This window comes from Balaenoptera musculus, chromosome X (genome assembly GCF_009873245.2).
Source record: "Balaenoptera musculus isolate JJ_BM4_2016_0621 chromosome X, mBalMus1.pri.v3, whole genome shotgun sequence".
Classification (NCBI taxonomy): domain Eukaryota; kingdom Metazoa; phylum Chordata; class Mammalia; order Artiodactyla; family Balaenopteridae; genus Balaenoptera; species Balaenoptera musculus.
In genome coordinates, this window is record NC_045806.1 from 56,816,927 (window position 1) to 56,835,106 (window position 18,180).

At 48.0% G+C, this 18,180-nt stretch overlaps 1 protein-coding gene across 9 annotated transcripts in view; it reads left to right on the forward strand.

Annotated features, from left to right (window-relative positions):
• The window catches only part of DLG3 (discs large MAGUK scaffold protein 3), a 63,049-nt gene extending 45,098 nt beyond the window's left edge, over positions 1–17,951 (forward strand). For 5 of the 9 annotated variants that reach the window (XM_036839582.1, XM_036839583.1, XM_036839579.1 and 2 more), the window contains 10 exons: positions 5,467–5,643; positions 5,890–5,965; positions 6,784–6,883; positions 10,605–10,646; positions 11,938–11,988; positions 12,585–12,686; positions 13,484–13,656; positions 14,055–14,164; positions 14,499–14,590; positions 15,666–17,951. In XM_036839582.1, the coding sequence (XP_036695477.1) occupies positions 5,467–5,643; positions 5,890–5,965; positions 6,784–6,883; positions 10,605–10,646; positions 11,938–11,988; positions 12,585–12,686; positions 13,484–13,656; positions 14,055–14,164; positions 14,499–14,590; positions 15,666–15,772 (1,030 nt within the window). In that variant the 3' untranslated portion in view covers positions 15,773–17,951. Of the gene's footprint in view, positions 1–5,466; positions 5,644–5,889; positions 5,966–6,783; positions 6,884–8,846; positions 8,893–10,604; positions 10,647–11,937; positions 11,989–12,584; positions 12,687–13,483; positions 13,657–14,054; positions 14,165–14,498; positions 14,591–15,665 lie in introns of all 9 variants that reach the window. The other 4 variants (XM_036839587.1, XM_036839580.1, XM_036839588.1 and 1 more) reach the window with 2 other exon arrangements.
• Positions 17,952–18,180: the final 229 nt, after the last annotated feature.

Below are 18,180 nucleotides of genomic sequence, written 5' to 3' on the forward strand. Positions count from 1 at the left end.
TGGCTCTCCTTTGCTTCACAGAGGTACATGGCCATAACCAAGGAGAACATATTCAGGGTTGAAGTCAATAATCTTTTATGTAGACCACTCACTGTGATCTTAGGCTGTGGATGGTAATATTTCCATAAGCTTTGTTGTTTCCCGACATAGTGTTTCCTTCTGACCTGACCAGTCCTTAACTTGGAGACCCCCATGAGATTCTTTATATTTACACCCAGGAAGGATAAGGAGTTTCTGAGGCTTCTAGTCTCCCAACACACCATCTTGTCAATAAGCTCACATGCATGAGATGGGACCAAGGTGACAGAGTAGTTAATTATGGTCTTTCTTTAGGGGTCTGGAGACAAATAGGTGTTCCTTTTTTTTTCTGCTCACTCTTGGTTTGAGTCAGAGGTTGAAAAGGTTGGTTGCTGTGTCATCTGGACCCTGCATGTGTAGGATTTTGGCTCCAGGACAGTTGTTCAGTCTGATTTAAAAGGGACGGTATGTTACTGCCTTGACTTTCCTTAGTGCTTGCCCTAAGGATAAAAAGGGGCGGGCAGGAGGATATATTCATGTTGTGGAGAAAGGTGTTCTTTGATCCTCTTACCAAGCCTGACCAGAGGCATTTGTAACAAGGTGCCAATCCCTGTCACTTCCTTAGGTTTCTAGGTTGTTCCTAAGAGAGACTGTTATTGCTAGAAGGCCACAGTTTAGCATGCCTCTTAAAGATCTTAGGTAGGTAGTCAATATTTTTTCAAAATTTATTAAGGTCTAATTTGCATACTTTTTCCTATTACATGAAATACATGTCATTTGAAAGGTGGTTTGACTTTACTACTCAGGCCTGTTCACTTTTACTGGATTACTTCCCACGTGAAAGTTTAGCCTGGTAATGATTTTTTTTTAAAATTTATTTGGTTGCACCAGGTCTTAGTTGCAGCACGTGGGCTCCTTAGTTGTGGCTCACGGGCTCCTTAGTTGCGGCATGTGGGCTTCTTAGTTGTGGCACGGGAACTCTTAGTTGCAGCATGTATGTGGGATCTAGTTCCCTGACCAGGGATCGAACTCGGGCCCCCTGCATTGGGAGCGCGAAGTCTTAACCACTGTGCCACCAGCCTGGTAATGATTTAAAAAAAAAAAAAGAAAAAAAAAAAAAGCGAGGCAATGAAGTCGGTCACACAAGGCCTCCTAAATGAATGCCAGACTCCTTAGCTGGACTCCAGGCTGTCCACAGGCAGGCCCTGGGCTGCTTGCCTCCGAGCTTCTGCTCATGCTGTTCCTTCTAGCCGGATGGGCCTCTCCCCATCTCTGTCTTTGAAATCTGAACCGTCATCGAGGCCCAGTTCAAAGTTAACACCTCCCCATAGATTCCCCAAGCTCGCTATGACCTATGCTCCCTCTGAAGGCTTTGGAAAACAAATCAAGATCATGACAATGGAAGGACTGTTGAAGGAATTAGGAATGTTTAGCCTGGTAGAGAAGACCTAGCAAGGACTCAGACTCATTAAATGTTTGCACTGGAAAGAAATTCAGAGAATATCAAAGGAATTTCCTTTATTAGATAGGAAGTGGGATGAAATGACCCTTGAGGTTTCGGTGTTCTGCAGAGCTCTTCTCATTTGCTGTTCCGATTGATAGAAAAGGAAATTCTTGTCAATTCACCTTTTACGTTCTCAACTGAGAATGATATTGTAGTTCAGAATTTCAAATTCAAATTTTAGGCTGCTATGTTTTTAACAAAATCATGGTTTAAAAAAAGCGTTGTCCATTCTGTTGTTCACTATTGCTCATTCACAAATTCATCAGATAGAATGTAGATAAACTTAGGTACTACATTTTATTGGGAAATTGCCTTTTTTACCTTTTTTGCCAGGGAACTTAGAACCAAACAGGTTCCTCATCTGAAGTAAATGACTCAAGTCAGGTGCCTGGTTTATTGACTCCCCCAGCCCTTTTTTTTTTTCTTTTTTTAAAGTGCCTAGAAGAGTGGTGTCTGTTCATATTAGATGCTGAGAAATATTTGCTTAATTAATGAATATCCTTAAGAATAGACTATTGTATCATCATTTAAAATATTAGTTTTGAAGAATAGTCAATGATATGGGAAATATTAATGATACAATTTCAAGTGACAAGTAAGGTTGCAAAATTGTGTATACACACCATGTTTGCAACTTAGAGAAATATATATTTTTTGATTTGTGTGTTTATTATGCAATATTATACAATACCACAACAGTATGAAGAGTTACTTCTAAGTTACATTAAATGTGATTTTTCTATTTTTAGACTTTATATTTTTCAAATATTCTATAATGAGCTTATATTATTTTAATTTAATTTTTAATGAAATTAATGCATATGGATAGTTTAAAATGTCAAATATTACAATAGCATATGCAAAAAATTTAACCCCTTGCCTATTCACCCCCCTTTCTTGCTACACAAAGGTAACTGCTTTCAAATATTTTAACTGTAGCAAAAAGAAATAGTAAATCTAAATAGCCTTCTATGTGTTAAATAAGGGAGTTACAAAATAATAGGGATGTAGAAATATAGTCAAATGAAAAATCAGGCATTTACTTCCACCAGGAAAAAAAACAATAGAGGACTTCCCTGGTGGTGCAGTGGTTAAGAATCCGCCTGCCAATGCAGGGGACACGGGTTCAAGCTCTGGTCTGGGAAGATTCCACATACTGCGGCACAACTAAGCCCGTGCACCACAACTACTGAGCCTGCGCTCTAGAGCCTGCGAGCCACAACTACTGAGCCCGTGTGCCACAGCTACTGAAGCTCACGCACCTAGAGCTCATGCTCTGCAACAAGAGAAGCCACCGCAATGAGGAGCCCACATACCACCACGAAGAGTAGCCCCCCCCCGGCTCATGGCAACTAGAGAAAGCCCATGCGCAGCAACGAAGACCCAACACGGCCAAAAATAAATAAACAAATAAATTTGTTAAGAAAAAAACAACAATAGAAAAAGTTTATAGGAAAGGAGGGGTAGTCATCTATGAACACCACTTACATAATGATGTAAAATTAAATATTGTTTAACCAAAAAAATGTGATGTAACTAAATTGGGAGGGCAGGGGGAAAAAAATGGGTGAGTGCTATAGAAGACCAATACATAATGTCTAAAATGTAAAAAACAAAGCAAGAAGAAGCAGTTGTTTAGAAATATGTTAGAAAAGAAAAAGAAACAGCTAAAATATTTGAAAGCAGTTCCTTTTTAAATTGAGTTACATTTTTTGAAAGTCGTAAAAGGAACACATGCCTGTGGTTTAAAAACAAACCAAACAGTTCCATTCCTGACACGCAGTGGGAACTGCTGGCATTCTTGTTGCCTTGGATCTGTGCTTATTTTGTTTTTACTTAGCTCGTGTTATGTGTTTTAATATTGTAAAGTATCCAAAATTCATCTTGGAAGTAAACTGACCTATTAGTTTTATTTAAATCTCAGATGTTTAATCAATTACCAATAATTGGATTCCTCATGCAGAAAATGTTTACATCAACTTTACTATATGTACTCCAGCTTCTTACTGCTGTTGCCACAGGTCAATATGGTTCTGTGAGGTGCTTAAATATATATTGGATTGCCCCTTTTATGTTTTAAACTTGTAACCAGCAAACTCTCCCTTCTAATCTTCTACAGCCTCATCCTAAGCTCTCCTAACTCATTTAAACATTTTCTTCCTTCCCTCCTCAAACTAATTTGTACAGAATCCAAGCTCTTTTCTTTTCCTTACTATATTTGTTTTAATCTTTGAAGCCCATAATGACATTTAGTGTTTCTCATTGTCACTTAGGATAAGGTCTTCACCATGTACGTGTTCGTAGGAAGCTCTGACAGAATAGCTTCCTTGCTTTAGGACACTCAGTTTCGAATGCAGTGCAAACGTGTTCAGATTTGATTCTATCACACAAAGCCCAGAAAGAACCTTGGGGATGGAGGGCCTCCTTAATCTGCTGACCTCAGCCTCTCTCCTTATTGCTTTGAGTGTGTAAATTGAGGGAGATAAAGGGCTTTTTGTCAGAATTTGGGTATTTTCATTTTCAAATACTCTGACAGTGACTTCTTAAGGATTCCATTTTAAGAAGTTTAAGATGTAGATGGGTGTTTCACGCTCCACAGTTTTATGACCTTCTGCATTTCATTTGGGCCGGCCTGCACATGGGGAAATAGTATGTTTTACTTTGCAGCTTCCCTCCGAGCCACAGACCACTGTATTGCAGGTAGAAGTCTAAGTCTTGGAACTAGTTCTGGGAAATCTGCTGGGCTGTATGTGCAAAGGTGTTAACAGAGAATACGAAGAAGACAGAGCCTAGATTGCAAGTAGAAAAATACAGACTTCTCACTGAAATCACCCATTTGTGGTGACTGCGTATGAGGAGAGATCCAGTGGATGAGAAAAGTAGACACTTTCATGTAGATGTGTTTGTTCCTTGAGCAGGGGAGCTCTGCTGTCAAGTACCACCAGCTTCACCAGAGCCGAAGTCAGCGGTGTATCCTGAAGGATTGAGCTTGTAGCTTTGGTTTAAATGTTCCTTCAAATCCACCCCCTTTCCCTGCTAATCTCATCATATATGAGGTCAGATTAATGTTCCTAAGTCTCTTTTGATGTGTCACTTCCTTACTCCCAAATCTTCAGAGGTCACTAGATCAGGTCTATTCAAGACCTTCCAAAATTGGCCCCAGACCTTTATTTCCAGCCTCATTTTCCATGACTCTCAGCTGCAACCAAGCTGGTTTCCTCCTTTTTTTCAAGCCTAGATGGAATAGCTCTCTCCCCACCTTCTCCTACCCTCCCCTTTAATCTTTACTCTGCATGTCTTGTCAGAGGACCTGGCTTCTGTCCCAGTTATTTTGGTGTGTGACCTCAGTCAAATTATTCTTCCTCCTTGAGCCTCCGTTTCCCCGTATATGAGAGAGAGAGACTGAACTGGGAGACTTCTTTATAGGGGCCCCTTCAACTTTATCCTTGTGCGGGTCAACATCAGCCTTAGCTTTTTCTTTCGCTGCCCCAGGATGCACGGCCCTTTTCTCTTTTGTATTTCTACAACATTTACCATTCATTGTTTGGGATTGTAGTTAACATTTTTGTGTCCTATCTTCAACTACTTTTTAAAGATTTGTTGTAAACTGAGACAGCCCATTGGCAGAGCTAACTTGTTTTCCCTAGGATGTGGCTGAGGGAGAAGACTAGCGAGGGTGTTCTGCTTCGGACTCACACTTCATGTCCAGAAGCTGGGAGGAGATGGGACTCGTGAAAGATTGTTTTCCCTTACGCCCCTTGTTGGGAGAATGGGATATTTACAATGTCAAGACTGAAAGAAGGATGCAGTCTCCCACAGAATTCCTTCTGGTCTGCTGTAAGGCTGCTGGGTGTGTGCTGACTCTTTGGGTTGGCCTTCCTCTGTCATCCTTCCACCTATTTAGGGTTGAGATGACCATTTCATCTTTCACTGTTTGTTTCCAGGGCCTTGTTTGATTATGACCGGACTCGGGACAGCTGCCTGCCGAGCCAAGGCCTCAGCTTCTCCTATGGTGACATTCTACATGTCATTAACGCCTCTGATGATGAGTGGTGGCAGGCGAGACTGGTGACCCCCCATGGAGAAAGTGAGCAAATTGGTGTGATCCCCAGTAAGAAGAGGTGAGTCATCATGATCATGAGCGAGGTTTTCCTTACCCTGTTCCTGGTATTGATTTCTTTTTTACCTATTATACTATAAGTTGCTTGAGAGCAGTGGATGTGCTTTATTACTCCTTTTTGGTAGAGAGTTGGTGCTCAGGACATGGTTACGATTCAGTGAGTCAAAGATGGCTGCTGTGCCCACTGCAACCCACTGCTGAGACCATGCACTGGCAGTAACAGGACTTCTTTCTGACTCCAAAACAGGGTGGAAAAGAAAGAAAGGGCTCGATTGAAAACCGTGAAGTTTCATGCCAGGACGGGGATGATTGAGTCTAACAGGGTAAGTGGGGATCCCCAAGGAAGTCAGCCATATGTGAAGAGGCATAAGAAGCTTGAAGTCTGTCTGGTGGATAAGAGAACTGGCGAGCACAAAAGAATATCTCTTTCTCAGGGCGCTGGCTCTGTCCTATCAGAATACTGACTGCTTTTCACAAAGCAGAGAGAGCGGGCACCCAACCTCTACAGCCAGTATATACTCCTCCCCCCTGGGTAACTGGCTCTTGAAGATGTGTTGGAGTTGGACTGTTTGGAAGGCTGACTTTCTTGGGGCACATGAAACCACTTGTGGGTGTCTCCCTGGCTGTAGACCCTTTCGGAGCTGTGGGGACCCTGAACAGAGCCTGGCCTCATCATCCAGCCAGCAAGGCCAGCCCCAGAGCTCCGACCGCCCTTCAGACCAAACGAGGCATGAGGGCTCTCTCCATTCACCCCTTTTCTTCTGTGAGCTTCACAGGCCAAAGAACTTCCGGAGCGGTAGAGGGAAGAGAGACACGGAGTAGATGACTCTGTGTGTATCAGTGGCACCTTAGGGCATGTGTCCAGGAGGCTACAGTGACCTTTATCCTTTAGGAAGTACCAGTGAGTGCTGTGAGTCTGGATTAGGTAGAAACCTCTAACATCCCCACAACATTTTCCTGTAAACATAATTTTCCTCTTACATCAACTTTCATTTAATCTCATAGACTCCATTTGTGAGAGATGGTCTTTTGTTTAGCTCACCATTGTCTCCATTTTAGTTTTTCTTGCATGCTTTAAAATCCATTGTTCTGTTTTTTTTTTTCTTCTGTCCTTCCCCTCCATCTTCATGTTCTTTCACAGTCGATCAAAACGAAACGTAAAAAGAGTTTCCGCCTCTCTCGAAAGTTTCCATTTTACAAGAGCAAAGAAAACATGGCCCAGGAGAGCAGCGTACAGGAACGTAAGTAGCAGCAGGGAACAGAGAGCAGGCCACCCACAGCCCCGCCCTCTCTTCCTCATTTGCACCGAAGACTGGGAAAGTGTGTGTGGGTATGGGTGTGGGTGTGTGTGTGTCCGTGTGTGTTGGTCCCCCTGTCTATCTGCCATGTGTGCATGCGTGTGTGTGTGTGTGTGTGTGTGTACCTGCTTATTTGCAGAGTCAGGGTAGAAATTGGTCTTCACAGGGAGACGTTGGGTCTTTTTTGTCCAGCTCCTCGCTCTGAAAGAATGTTGGAGGCTCTGAGGTAGAACTGGTCCCAGGGCTTGCCCACCAGGAAGTCGCTGGCACTGGCATTGGGAGTGCCAGGCTGAGCTCTGCTGTGGTGGTGATGAGCAGTTATCAGCCACAGTTCAGAAAAACGGTTTTTCAAGAAAACCAAGTCTAGGGACTCAGTGTTGCTCTCCTGGCTTCTTCCTCTTGTGTTTTCTTTCCCTTATCTTCACTCATCTATGTCAAGAGAAGAGCCTTTTCTTCCCTGGACACATGGAGTTGGGCCTCCTTCTTGAATTACACACACATGCATATGTGTGTAATGCATAGGGATGTTCACACAGCTCTAACAGACTCACTGTCTTCCCAGAGTGTTACAGAGCCAGCTTTCAAAATAAAATCCTGCTTGCTTAAAGGAATTGACACCGAACGGGGCTTACTAAACATTGTCCAAATAAAGGTTTATTGAGAAACACAAAGCTGGTTTGATAGAAAAGGCCATAAAGCTGGGCTAAATGAACTTGCCATCCTGAGAAATATTCTCTTTCTACCATGTGCCTCAGAAATTAACTGCTCTCACCCTAACCTTAAATACCAGGTCAGGCTGCTAAAATATTTCTCACATGGCTCATGGTGAATTGTAAACCTCTCCTCTTCTGCCTCACAAGGAGGGGTCTCGGGGTCCTGAGCTGTTGGGACAGCAGGAGACTGACTAGTTCCGATAGGGAATGTCCTTTTTCTAGGCCAGCATGTTTCATGGTCATGGGATACATAGGTCATCAGCGTCTGGGGTGGCAGCTAGTAGATTACAAGGGTGCCCTCATCCAGATGCTGGTTAGGGCTCACAGTCCTGGGCAGCTCAATAAGAAGCACTAGGTGCAGTAGGAGGCGGTCTGAGACAGAGGCCTGAGGTGAGGTCACCACAGTTCACCAGACAAGTTCCAGAACTTCCGTGCTGAGCCCAGCCTGGGGAGGCTTCGCTGTTGGGCGGCCCAGCTGAACAGGGGGAGGGGATTGGCTGCTGGATAAGAGTTGAAACTGCCTAGTGCTTATTCTCCAGAAGCTGAGCTCATCCCCTGTGGTCTGCACAACTCAGGTCAGCTTGGAAGCCCACACCTCAGACTGCATGAAGCTTTCCCTGAAGGGTTTGGACAGAGTGAGTCAGTATTGGACGAAAGCTCCTTGGGATGATGATAATTCTGCCGGCCTGTCTGCCACACATAGATGTTTGATTTTTCATTCACCCTCAGAGGGAAATGGTGATTTCAGGGGCAAAGCAGAGATGGCTGTGTAACTACACATTTAGTCAAAGCAGGTGCTCCAAGCCTTGGTAAGTCACCTGTCTGTCCTGTCGGCCTGTAGGCTATATATAGACCACCTCAAAAAGGTCATCCACTCCAGGGCCTTTTGGCAGCAAATTGGGCAGCATGAAGTCCAGGTATCATATATGACCTGGGATGTTCTTTCTGTAGCAAAGTTCTTAACCTGGCTATATTTATAGGTCTTCATAGTATTTCATACTTCTGTCACTGATGCTCACCTGGCTCTGTATTCTTCCTTCCCCTTGTCTTTTTCTCTATTTTCTGTCTTCTCCCCAATTCTTTCCCTCCCTCCCTCCCTCCCTTCCTCCCTCCCTCCCTCCCTCCCTCCCTCCCTTCCTTCCTCCCTCCCTCCCTCCCTACCTCCCACTTTGTCCTGCTGTCTGTGAAATTAGGACTTCCCTGGGTTAAGTGACGATTATTATGGAGCAAAGAACCTGAGTAAGTCAAACTTACATACCGTTAACTGTATTTCTGGCATGAGTGGAGTTGCTGGGGTTGGGGTATAGGGGACATGGGTGAGGGCAAAGGGCGGAGGGGAGGGCAGTGAGAGAATTTGTGAGAACTGGTACCACACCAGGAGGAATTAGAAGTGGCTCTGAATGTCACACTTTTGCTCTGGATCCCTGGTACCCTAATAAAAGCCTTTCATCCATGTCTCTTTTTTTCCTTTTGTACCTTGAAATGGTGTGGAGCCGTCTTGGCATCCCACCTTATAAGTGAGGGGGGGCAAGAAGTGCTTCTCCAGGGGTGACCACTCAGCTCATCTCTAACCTATTGTTGAGGTGAGGGGTACCCGCCCGTTGTATTCTTCTTCCAGTGACACAGCACTAAAGAATTGGACTTAAGAATTAGTTGTTTCAGTCTCTCTAAACAGGGGGTAAGAGTACTGTGAAGCCCTTTACCCAGCGTACATCTGGGATGTCCCACAAGGTTCAGGGGCCTCAGCAGATGGCTGTGGGCTGGCTCCCCACAGAGCATCTCTAAGGGGCTGAGCGGGTGGGAGCCTCGACAGCATTTTCTGGACTATATATGTTTAGTGCTTTAGCTTGGGAAAACTCTGACCAACCTCTCCCCTCTGGAAAATAATCCTAGACTTGAAAAAGGAAGGGACCTAGATGACAGGGCCTTAGCCTCCCTGCTGTGCACACAGGCACGGGCACACACATGCGGCCGTGCCGGGCAGGTTCTGTTAGTGGATACTCTCCTTCCATAAGTAATAAAGGCATGAGGGTAAAGGAGCTTCATTGGGGGGTTGCTCAGGAACTAGCATGGGTGGTGACTCAGCCAGTCCTTCCTGGGGGCCACAGCATATCACGGTCTGGAACAGTGTCATCTTGGCTGAAACGAGCAGTGTCTCACTCCATAGTTCGTTGTTTCCATGTTTCATCTTCATTTGCCTGTCGTCTCGGGAGCGATGGGCTTTCTTTGGGCCAAACTGTGCTCTGTGCCTCCTGTGAGTGCGGCTGCTGTGCCCGCTCAGATGCGGGGAGGCCCCAACAGTCTGAGACAGGAGGATCGTCTTGTCTTCCCAGTGTTCTTCTTCATTTGTTGTCTCTGTGTTGTGACGTGTCTGTCTTCTCCTGGACGGAGGAGCATCCCCCTTCACCGCTGGGGCCAAGCCCTCTTTCCAGGTAGCAGTGGCAGGAGGGCTGTTGGTTCCACCCATTGGCCAACACGTCATTCCCTGCTGACTGCTCAGCCAACCCAGTGCTTAGCCTCTTAGTCCTGCACAATTCTGTACTTCAGGGGTTCTATGTGGGGAGGAAACTCAAGAGCAGCCTGGTCTCTGGGCTTCCTTTGCTACTGTCACTGCCCGTCTAGCATTGGGAGGTGCATTTTGGGATAGGATTTGGAAACCGTCCAAGTCAGTTCTTCTGATTCAGATGAAGAGGATGCTGCCAAAGATTGGAAGCTGGTAGTCTATAGGGAGGGCCTTGGCAGCCCCAGAGGGCCCTGGGGACAAGTGCGAGGTGGCCGGGGCTCAGGATTGGAGCTGTGCCTCCCAGCTGGTAGCCTGATGTGGCAGGCCTCCCGTGGCCTGACTTGGTTGGCAGCTCAGTGTCTGGCTCTTGGAGCATTTGAGTTTTGTGCCGCGTGTGACCTCTCAGTGGTGTGTTCTGAATCGGAGTCTCTTTCTTGTTGGCTTGCAGAGGGAGTGACATCCAACACCAGTGACAGCGAAAGCAGTTCCAGTAAGTGTGTGTCATTCTCCCCCATGTCATGTAGCTCTACCACGTGTCCCAGCCATCCTCATTCCAGCGTTGCACGGCTGCCATTTCTGTTCAGAGGCTAGTGCTTCTTTTAGCCATGTACACTTGGAGATCCTGGAAATGCTGTGGCCATTTTGTCCTTATGGGATGGGGTTTAGGCTGTGGATTAGAGGGGAGAGCATAAGCCCTGCAGTTCTGGCCAGGACCTGACTTAAAAGCTTCCCTGGGCCCTGGGAAGGCTGAGCAGCCAGTGAGCAAATCCCTGCCATAGCCACTATGGGCTGTAGGTGCTGCCAGTTTTACAGATTTGCTCAGAGACCAAAAGAAGAATGGCTCCTGTGGGATATTGTTCTGAATTGCCTTTCCAGGTCACTAGTACTTCCTGGGTTAAGGCTTGGTGTCCTTACCTTTTAGCTGGGCTAAATGACCAGATGACTGCCCAGTTTTCCTTCAGAGATCCTGTGACCAGGCCAGAGAAGCCACAATTCAAGCTGCATGAACTTTGAGACTACTGGCCTCTCAGGAGTTGTGGCTGGAGGCCCTGAGAATGCATCCTGGGGCTTGATGCAGATATCGCTGCCTTCCCCGGCACTGCCGTCGGCCACTTTGGGACCTCCTAGCGCCCAGTACCACGTCGCTTGGTGACTGTTTTAGGAAGAGCTCATCACTGCTAGGATAGATGGAGCTCTACCGTGAGGGGAGAGCGGTGCTAAGCACTGCTCTTAAAGGGCACTGAGGACCTTAGCCCAGCCTTGTGCCACTTTTCTGGTTGCTTCTTCCAGTGAAGGGGAGATAGGTAGACCCTTAAAAGGGGCAAAGTTCAGTTGCATCTTTGGGGACCTGCATGAGTGCCCTGACTCCCTTGCCCGCGGATGAGGGGACACAGGCAGTGTGTCTCGACCAGTTGATGCTTTCCTGTGATTCTCACCAGAGCAAGAAGGCAACTGAGCACAGTAGACTATTACCTATAAGAAGACTTCTGAGAAATTGAGGTGGCTTTTGGTGGAGGCTTCATGGCTTCTGGGTCATGTCCCTTTGCTCAGCTATATTTCACTGAACAAGAGGACTCCTGACTCCTGTCCCCGGGGCGGTGAAGGTCTTCCTGTGCTTTCTTGCCAGTGGGAAGTAGACAGGCCCAAGGGCAGGTGTTAGCAAGTACCAGCTGACAAGGCTGTTTTCTGGCAGAGGTGGGGGTGAAGTGAACATTGTAGGGAGATGAGGACACAGGGAGGCAGATTATAAAGTGCTAACATGTCTCCCTTTTTTGTTGCAGAAGGACAAGAGGATGCTATTTTGTCATATGAGCCAGTGACACGGCAAGAAAGTAAGCCCCCTTCTGAGAGCCTTGCCTTTGAGCCAGTCTGGTGGTCATGGGGCCCGGCCCAGTGGTTGGCCGTGGCGGCAGAGGGGTGAAGGTGGGGGAGTAGGAGGGCATCCAGCCCCTGGGTGCCTCCTTCTCATCTACTTCTTCCTAGTGTTAGAGAGAACAGGGAAGGCCACCCAGTGTGCATCCCTCACTATACCTTTGCTTGCTGCTGGGATGCTTTCCGAAGGATAGGACAGATTGACAAGGATGGCAGAGGTTGATTTCAGTGGATGTGGCCACTGCTAAAAGAGAGGCTCCGGTCCCTCCCTTCCGTGGCTGCTCTGAAAACCCTTGCTCAGCTGTTGGTGCCCATGCAGAGATTTCTCCTGAATCTGTCGGAAAGGGAGAGGCTTCTGATTTCATACTTGCCTTGGACTTAGATATTCTCAAATTAAAGGCTCTTTGATGTCTCTGTAGTTGAAAGGCAGAATGGCCGAAGATGTGCTCTCCCATCTGAGCAGTGGCTCCAGAGCCTCAGTGCTCCAGGCAGACGGGGAGGGACAACAGGCCATCTGGTGGGGGCCTCACTGACTGTCTCCGTGCTTGCTCTCCAGTTCACTATGCAAGGCCTGTCATCATCCTGGGCCCAATGAAGGACAGAGTCAACGATGACCTGATTTCGGAGTTCCCGCATAAATTTGGATCCTGTGTACCACGTAAAAGCCCAGGGCATCTTTGGGAGGGAGGCGTTGGTGCCCTGGGAATTGTTGCTCTGATGTTTTATGGAAAGGGCCTGCAGCCAGGTTCTAGGGTTCTCTGGGAACAGGGTGCACCTAACACCCTGGAAGAGGGAGTTCCCTGGTGGTCCAGTGGCTAAGACTCCATGCTCCCAATGCAGGGAGCCCAGGTTCGATCCCTGGTCAGGAAACTAGATCCCGCATGCCGCCACGAAGATGCCGCATGCCGCAAGTAAGACCCGGCGCAGCTGAAAAAATAGATAGTTTTAAAAAATGTAAAAAGAAAAAACCCACCCTGGAAGAGATTAGGCAGCAACGCATTCCCCCAAAGCTGATGTGGGGAGGATTAAGACATCAGGCCGGCCTGCTCACTCCCTTGGAGAGGAGTTTGAGTGGTGGTGGTCGGGAACGATTGGACGATTGGACGCTTGGGGGTGCCCCGCCCACGAGGTGTGGGTGCGGCCCGCTGGTCGGCTTGTGAGGCTTGCTGGCTCCTGTACCACGTTTGGCACCCTCTGTCTGCCAGACCTTGGCCCAGGAAGCCCCACCTTTCTGGTCCAGTTGAAGCTAAAGCAGATAGCTCCCAGCTTCTAACCTGGCGGTTAGAAGAGATGTAGGCAAGACAAACTTCTTCCCAGCCTCTTTCCCCTGACTCATCTGAAAAGCACTGGAGTGGCCCTGGGGCCCAGCGGTGGTTGGGGGGAACAAGTCAGCTCTCGGGGGCTTGGGGCAGGTCGTTGTCCTTGCACCACAGAGCGTTTCCTCTCTTCCTGCAGATACTACCCGGCCTCGGCGTGATAATGAAGTGGATGGGCAAGACTACCACTTTGTGGTCTCCCGAGAACAGATGGAGAAGGATATTCAGGACAACAAGTTCATCGAGGCAGGCCAATTCAACGATAATCTCTATGGGACCAGCATCCAGTCAGTGAGGGCAGTTGCAGAGAGGGTAAGGAGAGAGGCGGAGGCGGTGGCCCTATGAAGTTACCCTCAAAGGGAGCACGGAAATGCTCCAGCCAAGGTGCTGCGTGGATCCTCATCCTTCCAGCAGCACATGGCCTACCGAGTGGCAGTGCTGACCAAGGCCACGCCCGCTCCGCGTGTTCCCAGCCCCGGGTTGGAGGCATCTGTCTCCTCTGCGCAACTCACCCCAGGGCGTCACCCACCTGCAGCTGCAGATGTGGCCTTGTCTGGGTAGTAGGAGCAAAATGTGGAGCCTGGGTACCTCAGAAGTAGAATCTTCCGGGCCTCTCTGGGCAGCCCCATGTTTCCCGCAGGCGGATGTTTGGGTTAGCACAGTGCGTAGACAGGGACTGGGTGCACTGATGCCAGTCTTTGCTGTTTCAGGGCAAGCACTGCATCTTAGATGTTTCTGGCAATGCTATCAAGAGGCTGCAGCAGTCACAACTTTACCCCATTGCCATTTTCATCAAGCCCAAGTCTATTGAAGCGCTTATGTAAGTATTTGCTGAGACTCTCGGCTAGGAGAGGGCCCTGGAAAGGAAATGAAAAATCAAGTGGTTTGTTGGGCAGGGGTAAGACCCAATGGGTGCCCAGTGGAATGTCTGCGCCCCACCCTGTTCACTGGGGGCTCCTTTGGATTCGAGTGCTCTTGCGTGTATTACTGGTTGAGCTTTCAAACCTTCCAGGTTTGAGGAATGCTGAGCCTTGGGCCGCTGCTGCTCTCAGAGGGCAGCTGAGCAGCTTTTCAGGGAGCCTGGAACAGTCCTTTATGTTAATCAAAACATAGAACCTAGTTTTGGGTACTGTTTTCTTCCGTGTCTTTGGCAGGGAAATGAACCGACGGCAGACATATGAACAAGCAAATAAGATCTATGACAAAGCCATGAAACTGGAGCAGGAGTTTGGAGAATACTTCACAGGTAAGTCTCCCCATTGCACAGCTGGGGTAACGTGGGAGCAGCTGGGCACCTATTCTGTGAGTGTTTCCAAGAGGCCCAGACACCTTGCACAGAGCTTCTGGGTGCTTTTGAGCTCAAGCATTTCCAAAGTACTCAAGTGCCCTCCAGCCAGAGGAGTTTAGCCAGCTTCTGGTATCAACCACCATCACCAAATGCTGCCTTTGATCGTTTTTGTTCGTCTTCATGTCCCTCCTAGATTGTAGGCTCCCTGTTTTAGGTTGTTTCCCTCCCTCCCAGGCTGCCCCATCCAGCACTTGTCCTTGCATGTTTTATGTGCTGAGTGAACGTTTGTTGATGATGATGATTCCCTGGCGTGGTGTTCAGGCTGTCTGTCGGTGTGTGCACACGCGTGCGTGTGTGTTTATATGGTCACCTACTTTAGAAGGGTCAGTTCCTAAAAGGTTGGGAAGGTTTCTGTGTAATATGTCGCTTACCTTTTGAAGTACAGGGACATATGTGTGCAAGGTGGTGCTGAGTAAACTCTAGCTGGTGGTGCTGCAAGGTTACCAGGGGACAGGATTCATAACTGTCCTCGCATACCTTGGGTCTTGGAGCTCCCTCTTCTGTTAGCATCCATGTCCTTGTTTTTGTCGGGTTGACCTCTGACATGGAGCAGATGTGACGGCCCCAGGAGCACGGCACCTTGCCAGAAATTGTGGCTTTTTCAGCTCTTGCTCTGGATAACCAGGATTTTCCACATCTTCTGGTAAGGCCGTCTTAGAATTACCAGCTGCCGGCCTCATGGCAGCCAAGAGGGGCATGATCTACAAGGTCTGGCATCTAATGGGTGCTCAATAAACATTTTTGAAGAACACATTTTCCTACTAATTGCTGCTCAGTCTCACTGTCTTAGCAAGTTGACATCAAGCCCCGGGCCTGCAGTGCCCGCCAGTTTCCCCAGCGCCCTGGGCTCCCAGACGGCCGCCTAGTGAATGAGCGGGGCTGAGCTGTGGGACAGTTGGGATGGGCCAGACTGTCAGGGTTTGGGGCAGGGGGTTGCTGTGGAGCACAGTAATAATTCTGTTTTCCTCTTCAGCCATTGTACAGGGTGACTCACTGGAAGAGATTTATAACAAAATCAAACAAATCATTGAGGACCAGTCTGGGCACTACATTTGGGTCCCATCCCCTGAAAAACTCTGAAGAATCCCCTCCAACCATTCTATTGTGAACAGAAGAAATCAAGTCCCTCTTCCCTCCTCCCTCTTCATTCCTGTCCCCATGGGGAGAACAGATGAGTACTGTTCTTGTCTCCTTTTTAGATATGTCCAAAAAATTGAGTTTTCTAGTCCTGTTCTGTTTTTTTAAATTTTTGTTTTGTTTTAGTTTATTTTTTGGGATGATGCCATCTCACTCATCATGTGACTGCGCCCATTCCTGCATGGACCTTTCCCAAGCACTAGCACAGGTGCAAATCCATCAGAGTCATTGTTTTCATAAAACCAAGCAGAAGCGAAGAGAAGAGAGGAGGACTGATGGAAAGACAGACTGGACAGCTGCGCGGCTTATGAAGCGAGCCCCGCGCACCCCGCGAGGAGAGGCTCCCAGGCTTTGCTACGATCTGTACACTGCCTCGCGGCTTGGGACAGCGCGGTCATGGCGACAGAAAGTATCTTATTTATATATAGATATATATATGTAATTTATATAAAATATATAGAAATTATTATATATATATATATTATACACTCTCATATAATATATATATATATTCACACGCATTTGGACTAGAAAATCTATGGAGACTTCATCAATGGTACTGTGTTATTAGAGAAATGCTTTAATTTTCATATTCCAATCAGATGGCATCTTATATCCCAACTGGTTGGGGAGGGAGTGAAAGTGGTAGTAAGTGCTGTACCGAGGGCACCCGCATTGGTCATTCTCTTGAGAGCTGGGCTTTTCTTTAGGAGGGGTCAGCCGGAGAACGGTGAGAAAGGGCTTTGGCCTGGGGGCCAGAGGCTTGGAGCTGTGACCCTAGAGCCGATGCTGCCCTTGGGGCACAGTCAGGCCCGCGTGTGGGGGGCGAGAGAATGGCTAACGGTGCTCCCACCGTATTAAATTGCCGATTGTTTTATGCCACCTGATGTGTCTGCATGAGAGGTTTCCTTTTTGTTCATTTTTAAGCTGCTGTTAAACCAAAACCATGTTGTGCTACTGTGTCAGCCTTTTCATTCCTCCAAATTTTACTTTTACTATTTAAGTGAATGTGTAGAATCCAATTTGACCGTGTTCTAAAGGCTCATGATGTTCTGGAGGAGCCGGGCCTCGTGATAGACTAGGTGACCCGGGCTTGGCCATCCCGTCAGCGCAAAGGGAAGTGGGGGCAGTTGAGAACCGACAGGAGCTGGGCCTCCTACTGTAACGTGTCCCTTCACTCACCTGCCAGGGACATGCTGGGCTCAGCCGAGGCCCTGTCATGGGGCCCACTGGCAGGGACGGGGAGTCACTTGCCTTCCAGCTCTGCGCTGGGACAGTGGGACGGCCCTGAGCTTGGCCAGCCGCGTAATGAAAAGTTTGATTTGGGTTTTTTTCGCAGCTGCTTCATGTGCCCTACCTACCCCAGTCCCTCACCAACAGCTGGTAGCTTACTGTTTCTTCAAGAAGAAAGTAGACTTTGATGCTGTCAATTTGAGCTGTAGAGCTACGATTCACTTACTGTTGAGATGTGAAACCTTGTTGCTTTTTCCCAGAGTCAGACGGCAGTGATTGTGGTCAAGGGGGTTTTTCTCTGACCGCAAATGCAGGCGGCAGGTGTGGCCCGGGCCCCGCCCCACCGCACCCCACCCCACCCCACCCCACCATGCTCCTTTGAAGCCACCATGCCTCCCTCAGCTCCACGCTGGAGGCACGACCCAGGGGAGAAGAGCGTGGACATGCTGGGCCCCAGGGTTGAGCCTGTTGTTTCCTAGCCCACTGTGTCACAACCGGCGCAAAGCATACATGTCGAAGATGCTTTGAGCGCTACCAGCCAGATTTGGGAAGTCTGTTAACAGTTCTCCTACCAGCATGATGAGGCTAACTGTAAAGTGTGGGGCCCAGAATGTGGGTAAAGAAAGGGCAGCAGCTTTACCTGCGCAGTACACTGGATTGGAGGCAAGAGGGGTAAAGTGGTGTCCGACTATGACTCTGGGGAGGAGGGGGTGAGCTGGGAGTGTTGTTGATTTCTCTGATGTTAAGTGATGTAGTCTGAGTGACGCTCAACCCTCTACCCCTCCCAGGGAAGAAAAGCAGAGATTCAAAGCAAGCATGACACTAGTTGGTTTACCAGTGTTCCTTCCAAGGAGACATATATTTTTTAATAAATGATAGTTGCAATGAACTGTGGCTCAGAGACCTTCTTGAAGTAGTTGAGAGGGGAGGGTGGGGGCACAGCAGTGGGAAAAATGGCCCAAACCTTTGGGGGCCAAAAGGCTCTCTGCTTAGTGACCGTCAGCTGACCGAGTCAGGTGTTCCTCTGGATGGCTCTAGACTCCTGTGGTCATAAGAGGTCCTTTGTGAAAGCTTTGCGCTCAGTCTTCTACCCCACCCCCCAAAAACGGCCTCAGGTA